This window comes from Theropithecus gelada, chromosome 9 (genome assembly GCF_003255815.1).
Source record: "Theropithecus gelada isolate Dixy chromosome 9, Tgel_1.0, whole genome shotgun sequence".
Lineage (NCBI taxonomy): Eukaryota > Metazoa > Chordata > Mammalia > Primates > Cercopithecidae > Theropithecus > Theropithecus gelada.
The window spans coordinates 37,868,113-37,887,905 of NC_037677.1; the positions used below are offsets into that span (position 1 = coordinate 37,868,113).

At 35.5% G+C, this 19,793-nt stretch overlaps 1 protein-coding gene across 1 annotated transcript in view; it reads right to left on the reverse strand.

The window, feature by feature from the left end:
* Positions 1-19,793, reverse strand: part of MROH9 (maestro heat like repeat family member 9) — a 146,913-nt gene that overhangs the window by 24,349 nt on the left and 102,771 nt on the right. Inside the window, exons 18-20 of the mRNA XM_025397421.1 lie at positions 16,982-17,134; positions 16,764-16,880; positions 16,108-16,210 (exon numbers count right to left, since the gene is read on the reverse strand). Of these exons, the coding sequence (XP_025253206.1) occupies positions 16,108-16,210; positions 16,764-16,880; positions 16,982-17,134 (373 nt within the window). The remainder of the gene's footprint in view (positions 1-16,107; positions 16,211-16,763; positions 16,881-16,981; positions 17,135-19,793) is intronic.

The following is a 19,793-nucleotide window of genomic DNA, read 5'->3' on the forward strand; positions in this document are numbered from 1 at the left end:
ACCGTATTTTCTCACTTACAAATGGGAGCTAAACAATGGATACACGTGGACATACAGAGTGAAATAATAGATACTGAAGACTTCAAAAGGTGGGAGGGTGGAAAGAGAATGAGGGATAAAATACTACCTATTGGGTACAATGTACATTGTTTGGGTAATGGGTACACTGAATGCCCAGCCTTCCACCATTATGCAATATATCCATGTAACACAACTATACTTGCATCCCCAAATCTATTAAATAAAGAAAAAATTTATATCAGCTTTATAACTGATAGAGATAGATATTATAACAGAGCCCTTCATTTCAGTGGATAATCATGTAATTTTTCAGAATCTTCGAATAGTTATTCTTCAGTCAGCCAAAATATTCAATTGATAAATGCCATGCTATGTGATCATTAAATAAACTAAAAAATAAAATGATTTTAAATATCACAACCAGATGAAAACTAATGCTACAAAGGATTGAACAACTGCTATATGCTAGACACTCTCCTGGGTGCTTTGTTTCAATTACTACTCACACCCATTTTGTGAAGCTATTCTTATTATTCTCATTTTACAGATGGTAAAACTAAAGTTCATAGAGATTAAGTAACTTGGTAAAGGTCACATGGCTAGAGGGTGTCCATTATGAGGTTTAAATGCAAGATTATCTATTTTTTACTTGAGTAATTAGAAAATAAAATTTGTTTTTCTGTTGTGTAGATTTAAGGTATATAACATAACATTTTGATATACATATACCTAGTGAAATGAATACAACACTCAAGCAAGTTAACATATCTATCATCTCACATAGTTACCCTTTTTGTGTGTAACACACACAAATGTGTTGTATTTATTTTAAGTGTTCTTTTAGCTAAAAAGACCTAAGATCTACTCTCTTAGAAAATGTACAGTATGTAAGTATGTAATACAATATTATTAACTACAGTTTTCATGCTATACATTAGCTCTCTAGATTTATCTTACATGACTGCAACTTTGCACCCTTTGATTTATGTACCCTTTGATTTACATCTTCCCATTTCTTGTGCCCTTGCTCCCGGTAACCACCATTATACTTTATATTTCTATCTATTTGACTTTTTAAAAAAGATTTCACATATAAGTGAGATTATGCAGTATGTTTCTGTCTTTGGCTTATTTCACTTATTATAATGTCCTCTAGGTTCATCTATGTTGTCTTGTTTTCCCCTTTCTTCCGGATGGATCGTTTATATTGTCTCAAAGGAGGATTTCCTTTGCTTATCAAACCAATATTTTATATTTTTTCTTTGCTTTAGTCAAAATAGTGACCACAAAAATTACATGATCATTTTCATAATACAGTCAACTGGCAGTAAAGCTCAAGATACTCTTACTGGCAGGTGGAGCATGGGCCTAGCAATTTAAGAGTAATGCTTTAAAAAAACCTGTTTTGTGGGGATGTCCTTTATTACTGTGCTTTTCTATCTGTTTGATTTTGTATTCTAATGCATTTCCTTTTAAGATTAGGTAGATAAATGAATGAAAATTTCTCATGCTAACAAGTATTAATTCCCCCAATGTCAAATTTTTTTTTCTTTAGTGCTTTTACTAAAATTACTGAGATTTAGCTGGCCACCCAGCTAACAACCAGATATTTAAGACTTCTTTACAGCTAGGCGGGAGGATACGTCTATGATCTGGGCTAATGATAATTTAGCAGAAGTTATATTTGCTCTTCAGAGGAGAGTGTGTGACCTGTTGATATTTTTGTTTCTTTCCAACCAACTGGAATGTAGAAGTGGCTGCAGAAGCTGGAGCAAACATTTTGGAGCTGCTGTGGGAAACTATGTGATGAGAATGTTAGAGCAGCAAAAGAGCTGGCCCTAGTTTACGTATCCTTGGACTATTGCATGAGAGAGAAATAAATTACTATCTTGTTAAACATAGTTATATTTGGATTGTTCTTACAACTGCAGCTACTTATTTCATAAATACAATGTTACCACCAAATGAACAAAATAGGTGGAAAAATTGTGCAAAAAGACCTACAAATTGAATGGCTCTATGGAAACTGTGTTTTTGAAAGTCACAAATGAACTTTCAAACAGAATTTGATGCTTTGGACATTATGTCAAATTAACCAAAATGCCAAGGTCTAGGTAGGTAACCATGTGATCCCAACTGTGTGGAAGAATGCATTTGGTGGTGGTGGGGAGTGTGGTTAACAGGGAGTACAGGCTTTATCCACAAGTGAAGCTAATGGTCAGCTACATCCGGTTGCTACCATGCAGAAATGCAGGTTCAGTATAGCTTCGTCTTGCTTTTTTTTTTTTTTTCTTCGTGAATAACTAGAATCCCAGAAACTTATATGAGAACTCTCACATTTTAAATATTGACAGCTGTGACATACTACTCCATATTAATATCATGGTCCCTTTCTTGACCATTTAAATAACTATATTTCCAAGCATCTCTTGAACTAATGGCGTCACTATGACAGTTCTGGTCATTGTGACTGTAAGATAAGTCACAGGTTGGGGACTTTGAAGACAGCCTTGTAAAACTGGGCTGACCCAGTTGGAAAGCACATCTTTTGTCTTTTACTTTTTGTTTCCTTCTTGGTGTAACACTTTTAAAATGTGAAGGTAATCAGAAAATACAAGGATAAAAGCCACATGCTAAGGTCAGATGGCAGTGTACAATGATGCAATAAATATCTATGTACACACATCATTTCTCCCCGTGTGAGTGTATCTGAGAACATATTATCTTGAGAGGAAATTACTGAGTCAAAATAATATGCATTTCACATTTTGATAGATTTTACCAATTGTTCTTCTTAGAGAAAGTAATGATTTACAGTCTCAACAGTAATGTAAGTGATGGCTCACTTCCTGCAACCTGGCCAAAATAGGGTCCTACAAAACTTTTCATCTTTGTCAACTCAATGGATAGAAACATTGTTGGCATCACTTTTGGATAAATTTGTGAACATTTTAATGTTTAAGAGCCAAATGATTTTTTTCGGTGTGTTCTTCGTCCATTTTTCTATTGTTACTTCTCCTTATGGGTTAGTAAAGATTCTATAGACAGCGAGAATTCATGCTTTGTCTTGATAAATGTAAATATTGCATCAAAATTTGGCTTTTGACTTTGTTTATAGTGGTTTTGCCTTGCCAATACCATTTCATTTTTACATAGTTATCAATCTTTTCTTTATGGCTTCTTTTGACTCTTAGAAAGATCTTCCCCACCTCATGACTGTAAAGCCCATTTTTCCAATTAATTTAATTTAATTTAATTTATTATTATAGTTTCCTTTTTAACATTTGAACTTGTGATCGTCTGGATTTTATTTCGTGTAAGAAATGAAATGGGCGTAAAATTATTCTAAAAATTCCAGATGGCTCAGCAGGTGTCCCAACATCATTTAAGGAACATTCCATATTTTCATCACTGTTAGTTAAGGTCAACGATTCACTTTCTAAAACACTGCGTATTTAGGGGGTTATTTCTGGATGGTATTATGTCCTATTTATCTGTCTATTCATTCCATGTGATTTTAATTACTAAAGCTATATTGACATATGATAGGGCTCTCTCATTATTCTTTTCAGTTAGAGTTTCCATTATTCTTACATGCTAACTTTTCTACTTTAATTTTAGAATCAGTATGCCAATGTTGAAAAAAATCCTATTGATATTTTAATTGGCATTTCATTCCATGCATAGATTCATTTAGAAAAAAATTGACACTTTTAAAATTTTTATTCTTTTTTTCCTAAAATAGGGTTTATACCTTTCTATTTTCAGTCTCTGTGTCCTTCAGTAATGTTTGCAATTTTCTTCATAGAAATATTGCATATATTTTAAAGTTTATTTTTAGACCTCCCTTCCTTCCGTCTATCCTTCCTCCTTTTCTTATTCCTCTCCCTATCTCCCATCTCTCTTCTTACCTTCTTCCAAAAGTCTTCCTTCCTTCCTTCTTTTGCTCCCTCCTTCTTTTTCTCCTCTCTCCCTCCCTCATTCTTCCCTTCCTCCTTTCTCCTTTACTTCCTCATTTTTTATTTCCTTCTTCAATTTTTACCTACTATAAATGGGATATTTTCTTTCACTGTATTTTTTTAATGAGTTTGTTGCTTTGAGATTAGCATAATTTAAAGCATGTATTTTTAAATTGAAAGTATATAAAAGAATATATATAATATCCTACCTATGGACTTAAAAAATACTGGTGCTCTTGAAGCTTCTTGTGTGTCCTTTCATAAACACTTTTTTCCCTCCTTCTCCTCCTAGGTAAACTAGTATATTGAATTTTGTGTTGACCATTTCCATGATCTTTCTTACTGTTTTCCAGAAAATTAATGTGAATTCTCAAATAATGTTTTAGTAGTGTCTGCTTTCATCAGTACATAAGTAGTATGTATTCTTTGGGTTTTGTTTTTTGTTTTTATTCATTTTACTCAAAGTTTTTTTTTTTAATGTGTTCATCTATTCTGGTGAAAGTAAAGATAGCATTTATTTACTTATTATTTATTTATTGTTTGTAATAAACTTCCTTGCTATTTACTGTTGCATTTGTGACAATACAAAAATTATTTATTCATTCTACTTGCGACAGACATTTGGATTATTTTTAATTTATCTGATATTACAAATAATACAGCAATAAACTTACATGTCTCCAGATGCACCTATGTGAGAGAGTCTAAAGTACATAGTTAAAAATGGTATTACTGACTTATAGGAACATTATGCTCAACTTTAGCTAATAAGATGATGTCAAATTATTTTCTGAGTGTTTGTATCAATTTCTGTTCCCACTACAAGCAACAAAAATTCCCACCACTCCACACACTTTTCAACTCTTGATATATATATATATATATATACACACACACACACACAAATCTAGGTATACATGCTTTATACTTAGATTTTTTAAATTAAAGTTATATATATACACACACATATATATACACACATGTATATATATATAAAAAATATATGTGTGTATATATGTGTATATATATATCTTTAATTTTAAAAATCTAGGTATAATGCATATATGAAAAAGTGCACATATAAATGTATAGCTCATGGAATATTCACACAGTGACCACATCTAAAGTCAAGACACAAGACATTACCAGTAATCCAGAAACTCTCTCTGAGGCTCCCTTTTAGTTTCTCCCAAGTGTAAACACTACCCTGAGTGTAATAACTCTTTAGTTCTAGCTGTTTTTGTGTTTTACATCAATGGAATTGTACAATATGTACTTTTTGTGACTAGCTTTCATTTCAATATTGTAAACTTCCTCTCCACTGTGAATGCAGTTGATTTTTTTTTTCGTTGATATGTAGTATTTCACTGTGTGAATCTACATCAATATATTCATCTAACTGTTGATTTGCAGGATTGGGTTATAACTAGTAATGCTGCTTTGAATATTCTAGTACATATATTTGTGAACACATGTATGCATTTCTGTGAGATTTTATAGAATTCCTGAGTCATAGGATATGTATGTGTTTGGTTTTATCACATATAGCTAAACAGCTTTCCAAAGTGGTTTAAGAATTTTCAGGGCCAATAGCATATAAGAGAGTTCTGTTTGCTCCATATCCTTGACAACAGTTGAGCTTGTTAGTCTTTATTCTACACTTTATGTTCGATGTATAATGGTACCTTGTGTTTTCAATTTGCATTTTCCAAATGAACAATAGACTCAACTATCTTTTTATATGTTTATTGGTCATTTGTCTATCCTTTTCTGAAAAGTGTCATTTATTACTCATTTTTCTATTAGGTGTTTTTTTTCTTATAAATTTATATGAATTCTTTATATATTCTTATGTGATTCTTTGCCAGATATATGTGTCGTAAATATCTTCTTCCATTTGGTGGTTTCCTTTTAACATCATTTGGCGAAGAGAAGCTTTCAATTTTAACATCAGTTTTTATTTTTTTATATTTTAAGAAGCGTTGCTACTTTATTGGTGTGAAATGGGGTGTTATTGTTCTAATTTGTATGTTTCTGATTATTAATATTGTTGGACATCTTTTTACATGATTATTTGTATTTATGTTTTCTTTTTTGTGAACTTCCTCTTCATATTTATTATTATTTTTTGCACCTTTTATATTTTGGTCTATGGATTTTTTTGTCTTTTTCTATGTTATAATTAATATAATATCAAAATTAATATGTTTTAGTTACACATGTACAAATATTTTTCTCAGCTTATTGCTTGATTTTTATATTTTTATCTTTAGAAATATTTTGTTAATCTTCAGTTATGAAGATATTATCCTACATTTTCTTCTAAAAGTTTTAAAATATTTGTGTTTTATGTTTACATTGTTTGATTCTTCTAGAATTAATTTTTGTGTAGGGCGTCAGGAGTCCTTGTGTATTTCCAATTTTCTTTGCAACTTTTATTAGACAGCCCATCATTTGCTGGTCTGATATACAATGCCAGTTCTGACATATATTAGGTATATGTGTGGATCGGCTTTCTATTCTGTTCCACAGGTCTGTCTTTCCTTGAGTGAGTAACAGACTGTTTAAAATTCTGTAGCTTTATAATAAATCTTTATATCTGGTGAAAGTAGTAGTCCCGATTTTTTTTCCTTCAGGAGTATCTTGGCCTTTTGCTATTCCACAAACATTTAGAATCAATTTATCAAGATCTATGAAATTATCTGATAGTATATTCATGACACTTGAACTGAGCCTGTTGATCAGTATTTTTCAACAGATGCTCAGTAAGGATTCTAGATGGGACAAGCATTTGTGAATAGCACTGTCATAATTATTTCTGAATATTAAGCATATCTCTGCTCATTAAATGCATTAATGGACATTAAGTGTTGTACCCATCAGGAAGCAAGCTGGCAAGGGAGCTTGGGAGATATAGAATGCAGAGGTCAGCCTTCCGAGACATAGAGAAAAATAAAAAGTGGTAGAGACTTGATTGAAAGATGAGAGTCCTACAGGTAAATAGATACTAGATGTCTTTTTGCAATAGTTCATCCATTCATTCTTTAGTTAGATGAATTCCATGCTCTAATAATTTCTTCAAGAAGAATTCATGAGGATGATTTCATCCTGAGTTCTTGTGTTTTTGAAAATAATGTTCTGTCATCTGTATAGTTGGATAAAATTGTGCTGAATATAAAATTCTCCAGTCACAGTTTTCGCTTCACTTAGGAATTTGTAGGCAATATTCCACATTTTAGAGTTGAATACTATAAAAATATGTTTTTATAGTATTCAAAATATGTTTTTATAGTATTCAATATTCTATATTTTATACTTGAATTCTATAAAAAAGTACTTTTTAGTATTCAACTGTAAAATATAGAATATTGAAGTAAAGAAGTTTAATGACAGTTTCTCTAGTTTTAAAATCTATAGGTAATTTTATTTGTCTGAATGCATAAAGAATTCTTGAAGAATTCTTACAGAACTGTGCAGTTCCATAACTTTATTACAAAATGCCTTAATGTTGCGTTCTGTATAAAATATTTCTTGAAAAAATGTTTTCCTCTCTCAGTATATTTAATCTAGTCATCTTTATTTCTTAAATTTTATATTCAAAGACTTTTGTTCTGTTGTAGTTTTTCATTTCTCTTCTTCAGGGATATCACTTGCACATATTTGCATTTCTTTTTTCTATCATCTATGTCTACTATTGTTCCCTAATTTTAAGAATTTTGTGGGGGTGCCAAATAGATGGTGGAATAGAAACAGCAGAGTTCAGAGGCTCCCATCATGGAAAAAAACAGACAGACAAACAAACAAACAAACAAACAAACAAAAACCATACTAAGCATGTGAATCCTTCACCAGCTGCCAAGGTATTCAGGTTTTCTCATCAGAACTGCCTAGGAGGCTGGTGCGAGAGAGAGAAGGAAGAACAGTGTGGTGTGGCGACCTGCCTGAGAGCCACATGGGGCAGGGGAGCCCCTCCTCCAAAACCAAGGGAGGCAGTGAGTGAGCGTGCTACCCAGCCAGGAATCTGTGCTTTTTTGATGAGACTGTGCAACCCACAGATTGGAAGATCCCACTCGTGAACCCACGCCACTGAGGCTTAGTGTCCCAACCGCAGAATGTGCAGACTCTTTAGAGCCTCTCATCTGGAATCGGCTTAAGATTACCGAACTCTCTAAGCCATTTGAACTCCTTGAGGGAAGGGCAGCAGCCAGCACTGGGGCTCACAACTGCCTAACACGCTAAGCTCCCTGGGCAGATGAACACCCAGAAAAGGGTGGCACCCATTTCTAAAGCCCCAGGCTGTGCTTTTCCCCTGCCAGAGCCAGGGAGGCTGGATAGCTTGGTTCCAAGACTTGTCACCCCGCAGCCCAACACACTGGCTGTGGCAGTCTGTGGTCTGAGTGCCTCTACAGGCCTGACTTAACCATCCTTCCTCATTGGGTGGGACTTCCCTGCAGGGACTCCAATAACTCCAGCCAGGGGCTCAGGGACAGAACCTGAATCCCGCAGGACCTAAGCCCCTAAGGAGAGGGAGGCCACAGTCTCTGCAGACCAGCAGATTTAACCTTTCTTCCTGGTAGTTCTAAGGAATCCAGGCAGCCCAGACAAGTGAGTTTCCCCCCCAGTGAGGCACACTCCCTCTACCAAGGGATAAAGTGCTTTGTTAAATGGGTATTGTTCTCCATGGTACCCAACTGTGTGAGACCCTCCAATGGGGTTGTCAGAAACCCTATATAAGAGCAATCCTACTGGCATCAGGTTGGTGCCCCTGGAGCTCAGAGGTCCTAGAGGAAGGAGAAGGCACCCAGCCTCCTTGAGTGACATCTCCAGGCATGGGAGTGAATCAGATGAATAGGGCCTGAAGTGAACCCCCAGCAAACTGCAGCAGCCCTACAGAAGAGGGACCTGACCACTGAAAGAAAAACAAGCAGAAAGAAACAATAAAAGCAGCAACAAAAAAGCCCCCAAAAAACCCCATCCAAGGGTCAGAGACTGACTCTAGACAAACTCAGGAAGATAAGAAAGAATCAACAAAAAAATCCTGAAAACCCAAAAGGCCAGAGTGCCTCTTCTCCTCCAAATAATTGCAACATCTTTCCATCAAGGACACAGAACTGGACAGAGGATCAGATGGGTGAATTGACAGTAGTAGCCTTCAGAAGATGGGTAATAAAAAACTATGCTGCACTAAAGGAGCATGTTCTAACCCAATGCAAAGAAACTAAGAACCTTGATAAAAGCTTATAGGAGCTGCTAACTGAATGACCAGTTTAGAGAGGAACATAAATGATCTGATGGAGTTGAAAACCCCAGCATTAGAAGTTTGTAAAACATATACAGGTATCAATAGCCAAATTGACCAAGTGGAAGAAAGGATATCAGAGTTTGAAAACCACCTTGCTGAAATAAGGCATGCAGCCAAGACTAGAGATAAAAGAATGAAAAGGAATGAACAAAGCCTCCAAAAAATATGGGGCTTCATAAAAAAGACCAAACCTATGATTGCTTAGAGTACCAGAAGGAGATGAGGAGAATGGAAACAAGCTGGAAAACACACTTATATTTATGGATATATTAAGAATATTATTGTCCAGGAGGACTTTCCCAACCTAGCAAGACAGCCCAACATGCAAATTCAGGAAATACAGAGAGCACCACTAAGATACTCCATGAGAAGATCAACCCCAAGACACATAACCATCCAATTATTCAAGCCTAAAATAAAGGAAAAAATGTTAAGGGCAATCAGAGAGAAAGGTTAGGTCACCTACAAAGAGAAGCCCATAAGACTAAAAGTACACCTCTCAATAGAAACCCTGCAAGCCAGAAGAGATTGGGGGCCAAATTCAACATTGTTAAAGAAAAGAATTTTCAACCCAGAATTTCATATCCAGCCAAATTAAGCTTCATAAGCAAAGGAGAAATAAAATCATTTTGAGACAAATGTTGAGGGATTTCATTATCACCAGGCCTGCTTTGCAAGAGCTCCTGAGAGAAGCACTAAATATGGAAAAAAAGCACCTAGTACCAGTCACTGCAAAACACACCAAAATGTAATGACCAATGACACTATGAAGAAACTGCACCAACTAGTGTGCAAAATAACCAGCTAGTATCATGATGACAGGACCAAATTCACACATAAAAATATTAACCTTAAATGTAAATGGGCTAAATGCCCCAATTAAAAGACACAGACTGGCAAACTGGATAGAGTCAAGACCCATTGATGTGCTGTATTCAGGAGACCCATCTAATGTGCAAAGACACACATAGGCTCAAAATAAAGGGATGGAGGAAAATTTACCAAGCAAATGGAAAGCAAAACAAAAACAAAAAGAAAAAACCAAAAAAACCAACAAAAACAAAAAAACAAAAACTCAAAAAACAAAACAAACAAACAAACAAAAACCCACAGGGATTTCAATCCTAGTCTCTGACAAAACAGACTTTAAAACAAACAAAGATCAAAAAAGAATAAAAAGGGCATTACATTGTGGAAGAGGGAACAATTCAATAAGAAGAGCTAACTATTCTAAATATACATGCACTCAATACAGGCACACCCAGATTCATAAAACAAGTTTATAAGACATACAAAGAGACTTAGACTTCCACACAATAATGGTAGGAGATTTTAACACCTCACTGTCAGTATTAGACAGAACTAGACAGAAAATTAATAAGGATATTCAGGACTTGAACTCAGCTCTGGATCAAGTGGGCCCAGCAGACATATGCAGAACTCTCCAACCCAAATCAACAGAATATACATTCTTCTCAGTGCCACATGACACTGATTCTAAAATAGACCACGTAATTGGAAGTAAAACACTCCTCAGCAAATGTAAAATAACTGAAATCATAACAAACAGTCTTTCAGAACACAGTGCAATCAAATTAGAAATCAGGATTAAAAAACTCACTCAAAAACACAGAATTGCACAGAAATTGAACAACCTGCTTCTGAATGACTCCTGGGTAAACAATGAAATTAAGGCAGAAATCAAGAAGTTCTTTGAAACCAATGAGAACATGGAGACAATGCACCAGAATCTCTGGGACACAGCTAAAGCAGTGTTAAGAGGGAAATTTATAGCACTAAATGCCCACATCAGAAAGCTTGGAAGATCTCAAATTGACGCTCTAGAATCACAGTTAAAAAAGCTAGAGCATCAAGAACAAACTAATCCAAAAGCTAGCATAAGACAATAAGTAACTAAGATCAGAAAAGAATTGAACCAGATAGAGACATGAAAAGCCCTCCAAAAAAATCAATAAATCCAGGAGCTGGTTTTTTTTAAAAAAAAAAAAATTAACAAAATAGACCACTAGCTAAACTAATATAGAAAAAAAGAGAAGAATTAAATAGATACAATAAAAAATGATAAGGAAATATCACCACTGACCCCACAGAAATACAAACTGCCATCAGAGAATACTATAAACACCTCTACGCAAATAAACTAGACAATCTAGAAGAAATGGGTAAATTCCTGGACACATACACACTCCCAAGTCTAAACAATTAAGAAGTTGAATCCCTGAATAGACCAATAACAAGTTCTGAACATGAGGCAGTAATTAATAGCCTACCAACCAAAAAAAAGCCCAGGACCAGATGGACTCACAGTTGAATTCTACCAGAAACACAAAGAGGAATGGTACTATTCCTTCCGAAACTATTCTAAACAATTGAAAAGGAGGGACTCCTCCCTAATTCATTTTATGAAGCCAGCATCATTCTGATACCAAAATCAGGAAGAGATATAACAAAAAAGGAAAAGTCCAGGCCAATATTTCTGATGAACATCGATGCAAAAATCCTCAATAAAATCCTGACAAATCAAATCTAGCGGCAAATAAAAAAAACTTACTCACCATGATCAGGTTGGCTTCATCCCTGCGATGCAAGGCTGATTCAACATAAGCATATCAATAAACATAATCCATCACATTAAACAGAACTGAAGACAAAAGCCACATGATTATCTCCATAGATACAGAAAAGGCCTTTGATAAAATTCAACATCCCTTCATGTTAAAAACTCTTAACAATCCCAGCACTTTAGGAGGCTGAGGCAGGTAGATCACGAGGTCAGGAGTTCAAGACCAGCCTGACCAACATGGTAAACCCTCTTTACTAAAAATACAAAAATTAGCTGGGCATGGTGGCATGTGCCTGTAACCCTAGCTACTCAGGAGGCTGAGGCAAGAGAATCGCTGGAACCTGGGAGAGGAGGTTGCAGTGAGCCAAGATTGCGCCACTGCATTCCAGCCTGGGCAACAAGAGCAAGACTCCATCAAAAAACAAACAAACAAAACAAAAAAACCACCTCTTAATGACAAACCCACAGCTAATATCGTATCGATATCATATTGAATGGGCAAAAGCTGGAAGCATTTCCTTTGAAAACTCGTACAAGACAAGGATGGCCTCTCACACTACTCATATTCAACATAGTATTGGAAGTTCTGGCCAGGGCAATCAGGCAAGAGAAAAAAACAAAGGGTATTCAAATAGGAAGAGAGGAAGTCAAATTGTCTCTGCAGACTGCATGATTCTACATTTAGAAAACTCCATCACCTCAGCCCCAAAACTCTTTAAACTGATAAGCACCTTCAGCAAAGTCTCAGGATACAAAATCAATGTGAAAAAGTTATGAGCGTTCATTTACACCAATGATAGACACACAGAGAGCCAAATCATGAATGAACTCCCATTCATAATTGCTAAGAAGAAAATAAAATACCTAGGAATACAGGTAACAAGAAATGTGGAGGACCTCTTCAAGGAGAACTACAAACCACTGCTCAAAGAAATCAGAGAGGACACAAACAAACAGAAAGACATTCCATCCTCATGGATAGGAAGAATCAATATTGTGAAAATGGCCATAATGCCTAAGGTAATTTATAGATTCAGTACTATTCCCATCAAACTACCATTGATATTCTTCACAGAATTAGGAAAAACTATTTTGGATTTCACATGTAATCAAAGAAGACCCCACATAGCCACGACAATCCTAAGCACAAAGAACAAAGGTGGAGGCATTGTGGTACCTGGCTTCAAACTATACTACAAGGCTACAGTAACCAAAACAACATAGTACTGGTACCAAAGCAGATACATAGATGAATGGAACAGAACAGAGACCTCAGAAATAACACCGCACAGCTATAATCATCTGCTAAATACAAGCAATGGGGAAAGGATCTTCTATTCAGTAAATGATACTGCAAAAACTGGCTAGCCATATGCAGGAAACTGAAACTAGATGTTTTCCTTACACCTTATACAAAAATTAACAAGGATTAAAGACTTAAATGTAAAACCCAAAACCCTAAAAACCCTAGAAGAAAACCTAGGCAATACCATTCAGGACATGGGCATGGGCAAAGATTTCATGACAAAAACACCAAAAGCAATTGCAACAAAAGCCAAAATTGATAAATAGGATCTAATTAAATTAAATAGCTTCTGCACAGCAAAAGAAACTATAAGACTGAACAGGCAACCTACAGAATGGGAGAAAATTTTTGCAATCTACCCATCTGACAAAGGTCTAATATCCAGAATCCACAAGAAACTTAAACAAATTTACAAGAAAAAACAACCCCCTCAAAAAGTGGGCAAAGGATATGAACAGACACTTCTGAAAAGAAGACATTTACATGGCCAACAAACATACAGAAAAAAGCTCAACGTCACTGTTCATTAGAGAAATGCAAATCAAAACTACAATGAGACACCATCTCACACAGGTCAGAGTGGTGATTATTAAAAAGCCAAGAAACAATAGATGCTGGCAAGGCTGTGGAGAAATAGGAACGCTTTTACACTGTTGGTGGGAATGTAAATTAGTTCAACTGTTGTGGAATACAGTATGACAATTCCTTAAGGATCTAGGACCAGAAATACCATTTGACCCAGCAATCCCATTACTATGTATACACTCAAAGGAATACAAATCATTTTACTATAAAGACAAGTGCACATGTATGTTTATTGCAGCATTATTTAAAATGGCAAAGACATGGAACCAACCCAAATGCCCATCAATGATACACTGGATAAAGAAAATGTGGTATATATGCACCACAGAATATTATGCAGCCATAAAAAGGAATGAGATCATGTTCTTTGCAGGGACATGGATGAAGCTGGAAGCCATTCTTCTCAACAAACTAACACAGGAACAGAAAATGAAATACCACACATTCTCACTCATAAGTGGGAGCTGAACAACAAGAACACATGTACACAGGGAGGGGAACAACACACACCAGAGCCTGTTGGGAGGTGGGGGGTGAGGGGAGGGAACTTTGAGGGCCAGTCAATAGGTGCAACGAACCACCATGGCACATGTATAGGTATGTAACAAACTTGCATGTTCTGCACATGTATTCCATTTTTTTTTAGTAGAAAGAATAAAAAGAATTTTTCATTGATGGTTTTTGTTTGATTTTGCTAACATTTCTCAACCCTGTACTCCTTGTCCCTTACTGAGTTCTCAACAAATATTTTCTCTTTTGCTGGTTGTAATTTAATTTGCATTTTTGGTGATATGTTTTTTCTCACTTTTTCCCCCTTGTACTTTGAAAGTTTATTTTTCATGTGCTCCCATTATCCCATCATATATTCCCTATATGCTTGTGTCTACACTTTAGATCTTCATTTTAAAATGTTTGGGATTCATGGAAATATTTATCATGACTTTCATCTGCTCTATAGACATATTTTCTAAGGTGTGTTTTTCTTCATTCTTTTGTCTCTTTTTTCCCTTGAAGTACCACTGTAGAAAGATAATGCTGTTTCTTTTTTAAAACTACTTATTTACTAGTCTTGCAATAGTTATATACAGAGGTTTATTTGTGGGAACTTCCAAGGTAGAACTCAGGATAGCAGAGATTAATTCTGGTTTGAAATAAAGTTATTATTGGCTGAGCATGGTGGCTCACGCCTGTAATTTCAGCACTTTGGGAGGCGGAGGCAGGTAGATCACTTTAGGTCAGGAGTTCAAGACCAGCCTAGCCAACATAGTGAAACTCTGTCTCTATTAAAAATAGAAAAATTAGCCAGGCGTGGTAGCACATGCCTATAATCCCAGCTACTCTAGAGGCTGAAGCAGGAGAGTCGCTTGAACCTGGAAGGTGGAGGCTGCAGTGAGCCAAGATTGTGCACTGCACTCCAGCGTAGGCGACAGAGCAAGAGTCTGTCTCAAAAAACAAACAAACAAACAAACAAACAAACAAACAAAAACAAAAAGAAAAACAAAAGAAAAGAAAATGACAGAAAGTTATTACAGGGTTTTTCTTTGTGTGTGTGTGTGCGCACACACACACGTGTGCATGTCTGTGTCTGTGTGTGTTCTGCCACTCCTCTCTGATTAAAACAGATCAAGGGCTTCAGTGCTGATCATAATTCATTTTGTCATCTACCCTGACTGAGAGCCTCCTCTCTATATGTATGATGTGACTGTGCATTTCCTTATTCTTTGCTGCTCCTATTACTCCATGATGCTAACTGGGGTCAAGGGAAGATCCTACTGCCAAGTTGGAGACTCACTACCAAGTTGGGAATTCCAAAATACAGAATAATTCATTTTCATTTTCACAGTGAGAGCTAGTAGGGGAAAACTGTTTGGTCAGGTTTGTCTAATATTAAAAAACTGTCTAGTCTTAGAGTCTTCCTGGGTCGCCCCTGCCTGTTTCCACTTTTTAAAAACTTTAGTGGATTTGGTAGTTCTTCCTCATCTACTGTAGTCTGTGGTTACAGATGTCCAAGTTTGGTTGAAGATGATGTTTTTATATTTTTAAAAATTATTCGTATTCTTTGGGTAGTGATTTTTAAGTGATGAAGGGGAATAATGAACGATGGTATGTCACCATCTTAAATTTTGAAATCCATTTTGCTGAATACACTTTGCATAAACATTAATTATACAGCTATATTCTCTGTGTACTATAAAATAGAACTCTATTCTCATCACATGTATCAACCTCTATTCATCACCATGACAGGTGCTGTCCCTCATAAACAGAGATATTTAAAAAATGTAAGGAAAACTTTTAGCTTCTTCTCCATTTAAGACAAATTAGAAATTGAGAATTGAATTATATTTACCTATCAAAATAACCGATGTCCTCTTAAGATATGTTCTGGGGCTCCACAGGAATCCTAAGGTATCAGATATCAAATCTGTAATGTACTTCCTATGAGAAATAATCTGAGAATAAAAAGGAGAAAAAAGCACCTCTCTCAATTGTTGAAATAGAACATTTGCTTCCTCTAGAAAGGCTTCAACATACCAAATCAGGACCAGATTAGAAGCTGGGGATGTTTTTGTGGGAACTATATTCTTGTTCCCAAACTCAACTCTCTTTTTCCATTCTTTGGTTAGCATTCATCCATCCCTACTTGTCTATCATTGCTATTCATGCTGGGTTTCAGCGGACTAGCTCAAGAGGCAGTGGCAAAGTATTCTAGTTTTCTTTTTCGTGATCTGGGATGTTCTTCCTACCTTAATACCCATCCATAGCTCAAAATGGGTGGGCTGGAGGAAGAAGATAAGACGGATGATCAATGTTGAGAAAGAGGAAGTGGAAAATTCTAATTCCTCTCGGCTCAAGCTCCAGTTATAATCATTTATTGAAGATTTTTTCTTCCATTTCTTTTTCTCCAAGATCTTCTCTTATCCCCATTACAGTTTTTATCACTTTGGATATCCTGTAAGTTTTGTCTATAACTCTTACAGCAGTAAAAATGGAAGAGCCACTTACAAGATTGTTACAGATATTGAGCACCACCATCTCAAAACTGTAATTTTCATCCTTGAGCAAACGTGATGTTGACCACTTTAATTGTGAGGTACAGATTTTTAATGTACATTTACATGCCTGTGAGACAGAAAAGGGTCAGTGGAGATCTATTCATCTGTTGTTAAATAAAACATTGTAATTCTTGGTAAATTTATGAAAAAGAAGATCAAATGACTTACTTTAGCTACTCTTTCCTCGTCATCCTCCAAAAACAGGATTAGGGGCACCAAGCCTTCTAGAATCACATCATTCAGCATCCATGTGTACTGTCTCATATCCCTAACTAATTCACCAAAGTGTCGAATTGCCATACTTCGAATGCCTCCATTAATCTGTAAAAGAAAAAGGTCTTATTTGAGGATAATATTAGGGCTCTTTTCTTCAATCAGTAATCTACACATGCACACACACACACACACACGATATAAATATACTATATATGTATATGTCTATACATACACTATGTGAAATTTTATTTATTTTTTAAAAAATTCACCTTGGGTTAAAGTAGTTAGGGTGTCTTTTAATTTTAAAATAATATTTGCTTACTTATTATTCACAATAACCAAGATATGGAATTAACCTGTGTCCATCAATGGAATAATTGAAATACTTTTCAGCCTTAAAAAGAATAAAATCCTGTCACGTATGACATGGATGAACTTGGAGGACATCATGCTATTTGAAATCAGTCAGGGACAGAAAGACAAATATTGCATGATGTCACTCATATATGGAATACTAAAAGGTTGAACTCATAGAAGAGGAGAGTGGGACGAGGTTGCCGGTAGCTGAAGGGTGGTGGGAGGCACTAGGGGAGATGTTGGTTAAAGGATACAAAGTTTCTGTTAGACGGGATGAATAAATTCTAGAGATCTAACATAAGTCTAGTTACATTAGACTATAGTTAATAATGTAATGTATACTTAAAAATTGCAAAGAGATTAGATCGTAAATGTTCTCACCACACACACGCAAAAAGATATATGAGGTAATGGCAATGTTAGTTTTGTTTGATTTAATCATTTCACAATGTATAAATATATCAAAACATATTGGATTCTATAAACATATACAATTTTAATTTATTAATTATGCCTTAATAAAGCTGAAAAAAATATCAACTAGTAAAAAAATTACTTACCAAAATTCAGATTGCATTACAAAAAACTCCTGTGAAAAATTAGTTTCTTAAATTCAGGAAGATGATTAGTATTTAATAGCATCCTAAAAGTATAAACTGAAATAGTATGTATAACTTGGAGATAATTTTTACAAGGATACTTATAATAATGTAACCATGCTGTGTTCAAAGGCTGGAGGACTTTGCTGAGTTGCCACTGAGTAGCAATGGAAGCTCTATGCATACTGGCACACAACCAGGTTTTCAAGGGCTACTTAGGCCAAATAGGAAGGTAATTGGATAAAAATGATTCTAGAAAGGAAAAATTGCAAGTAAGAAGAGGTTAATTCTTTAATTTAATTTATTTATATTTTATTAGAGACAGGGTCTAACTCTGTTGCCCAGGCCAGAGTGCAGGGGCAGGATCATAGCTCACTGCAGCTTTTAACTCCTGGGTTCCAACAACCCTCCTGCTAGTCTCAAAATCTTGGGCTCAAGCAATCCTTCCATGCCAGTCTTGGAAAGTGTTGGGATTACAGGTGTGAGCCACTGCACTTGGCCCAAATTTTAAAAATATAATAACACTTTCTGGTTTTCAGGAAATGTTTATAATCTCATACTGATGTTTTTTTATGTGAGCATTCTGACTACTTTATCACATATATGACCTTGGCCAAATATTGCCTTCTCTTTGCCTTAGTTTCTTTACATGAAAATTGGATGATAGTAATACAGTTGCTTAGAGATTTATGTAAGATAGCTCATGTAAATCATTTAGAATAGCCCCTGGTATATATTAAGTGTTCAATAAATTAAGCTACTTTTTTTTTTCTTTTTTTTTTTACTTTAAGTTCTGGGGTACAAGTCCAGAAAGTTTAGGTATGTTACAAAGGTCTATGTGTGCCATGGTGGTTTGCTGCACCTATCACCCCATCATCTAGGTTTTAAGCCCCATATGCATTAGCTATTTCTCCTAATGTTCTCCCTCCCCTTGCTACCCGCCCCCCAAGTGGCCCTGGTGTATGTTGTTCCCCTCCCTGTGTCCATGTGTTTTCATTGTTCAACTCCCACTTACGAGTCAGAACACGAGGTGCTTCATTTTCTGTTCCTGTGTTAGCTTGCTGAGAGTGATGGCTTCCAGCTTCATTCATGTCCCTGCAAAGGACATAATCTTCATTCCCTTTTATGGCTGCATAGTAGTCCATGGTGTATATATATCACATTTTCTTTATCCAGTCTAACATTGATGGGCATTTGGGTTGGTTCCATGACTTTGCTACTGTAAGTAGTGCTGCAATAAATATACGTGTGCATATGTCTTTATAGCAGAATGATTTATAATCCTTTGGGTATATACCCAGAAATGGGATTGCTGGGTCAAATCGTATTTCTGGTTCTAGATTCTTAGGAATCACCATAATGTATTCCACAATGGTTGACCTAATTACATTCTCACCAACAGTGTAAAAGCGTTCCTATTTCTCCACAGCCTCATCAGCATCTATTATTTTTTGACTTTTTAATAATCACCACTCCGACTGGCATGAGATGGTATCTCACTGTGGTTTTGATTTGCATTTCTCTAATGATCAGTGATGTTGAACTTTTTTTCATATGTGTTTTGGCCATGTAAATATTTTCTTTTGATAAGTGTCTGTTCATATGCTTTGCCCACTTTTTGATGGGGTCTTTTTTTTTTTCTTGTAAATTTAAGTTTCTTGTAGATTCTGGATATTAGATCTTTATCAGATGGGTAGATTGCAAAAATTTTCTCCCATTCGGTAGGTTACCTATTCACTCTGATAATAGTCTGTTTTGCTGTGCAAAAGCTCTTTGGTTTAGTTAGATGCTATTTGTGAATTTTGGTT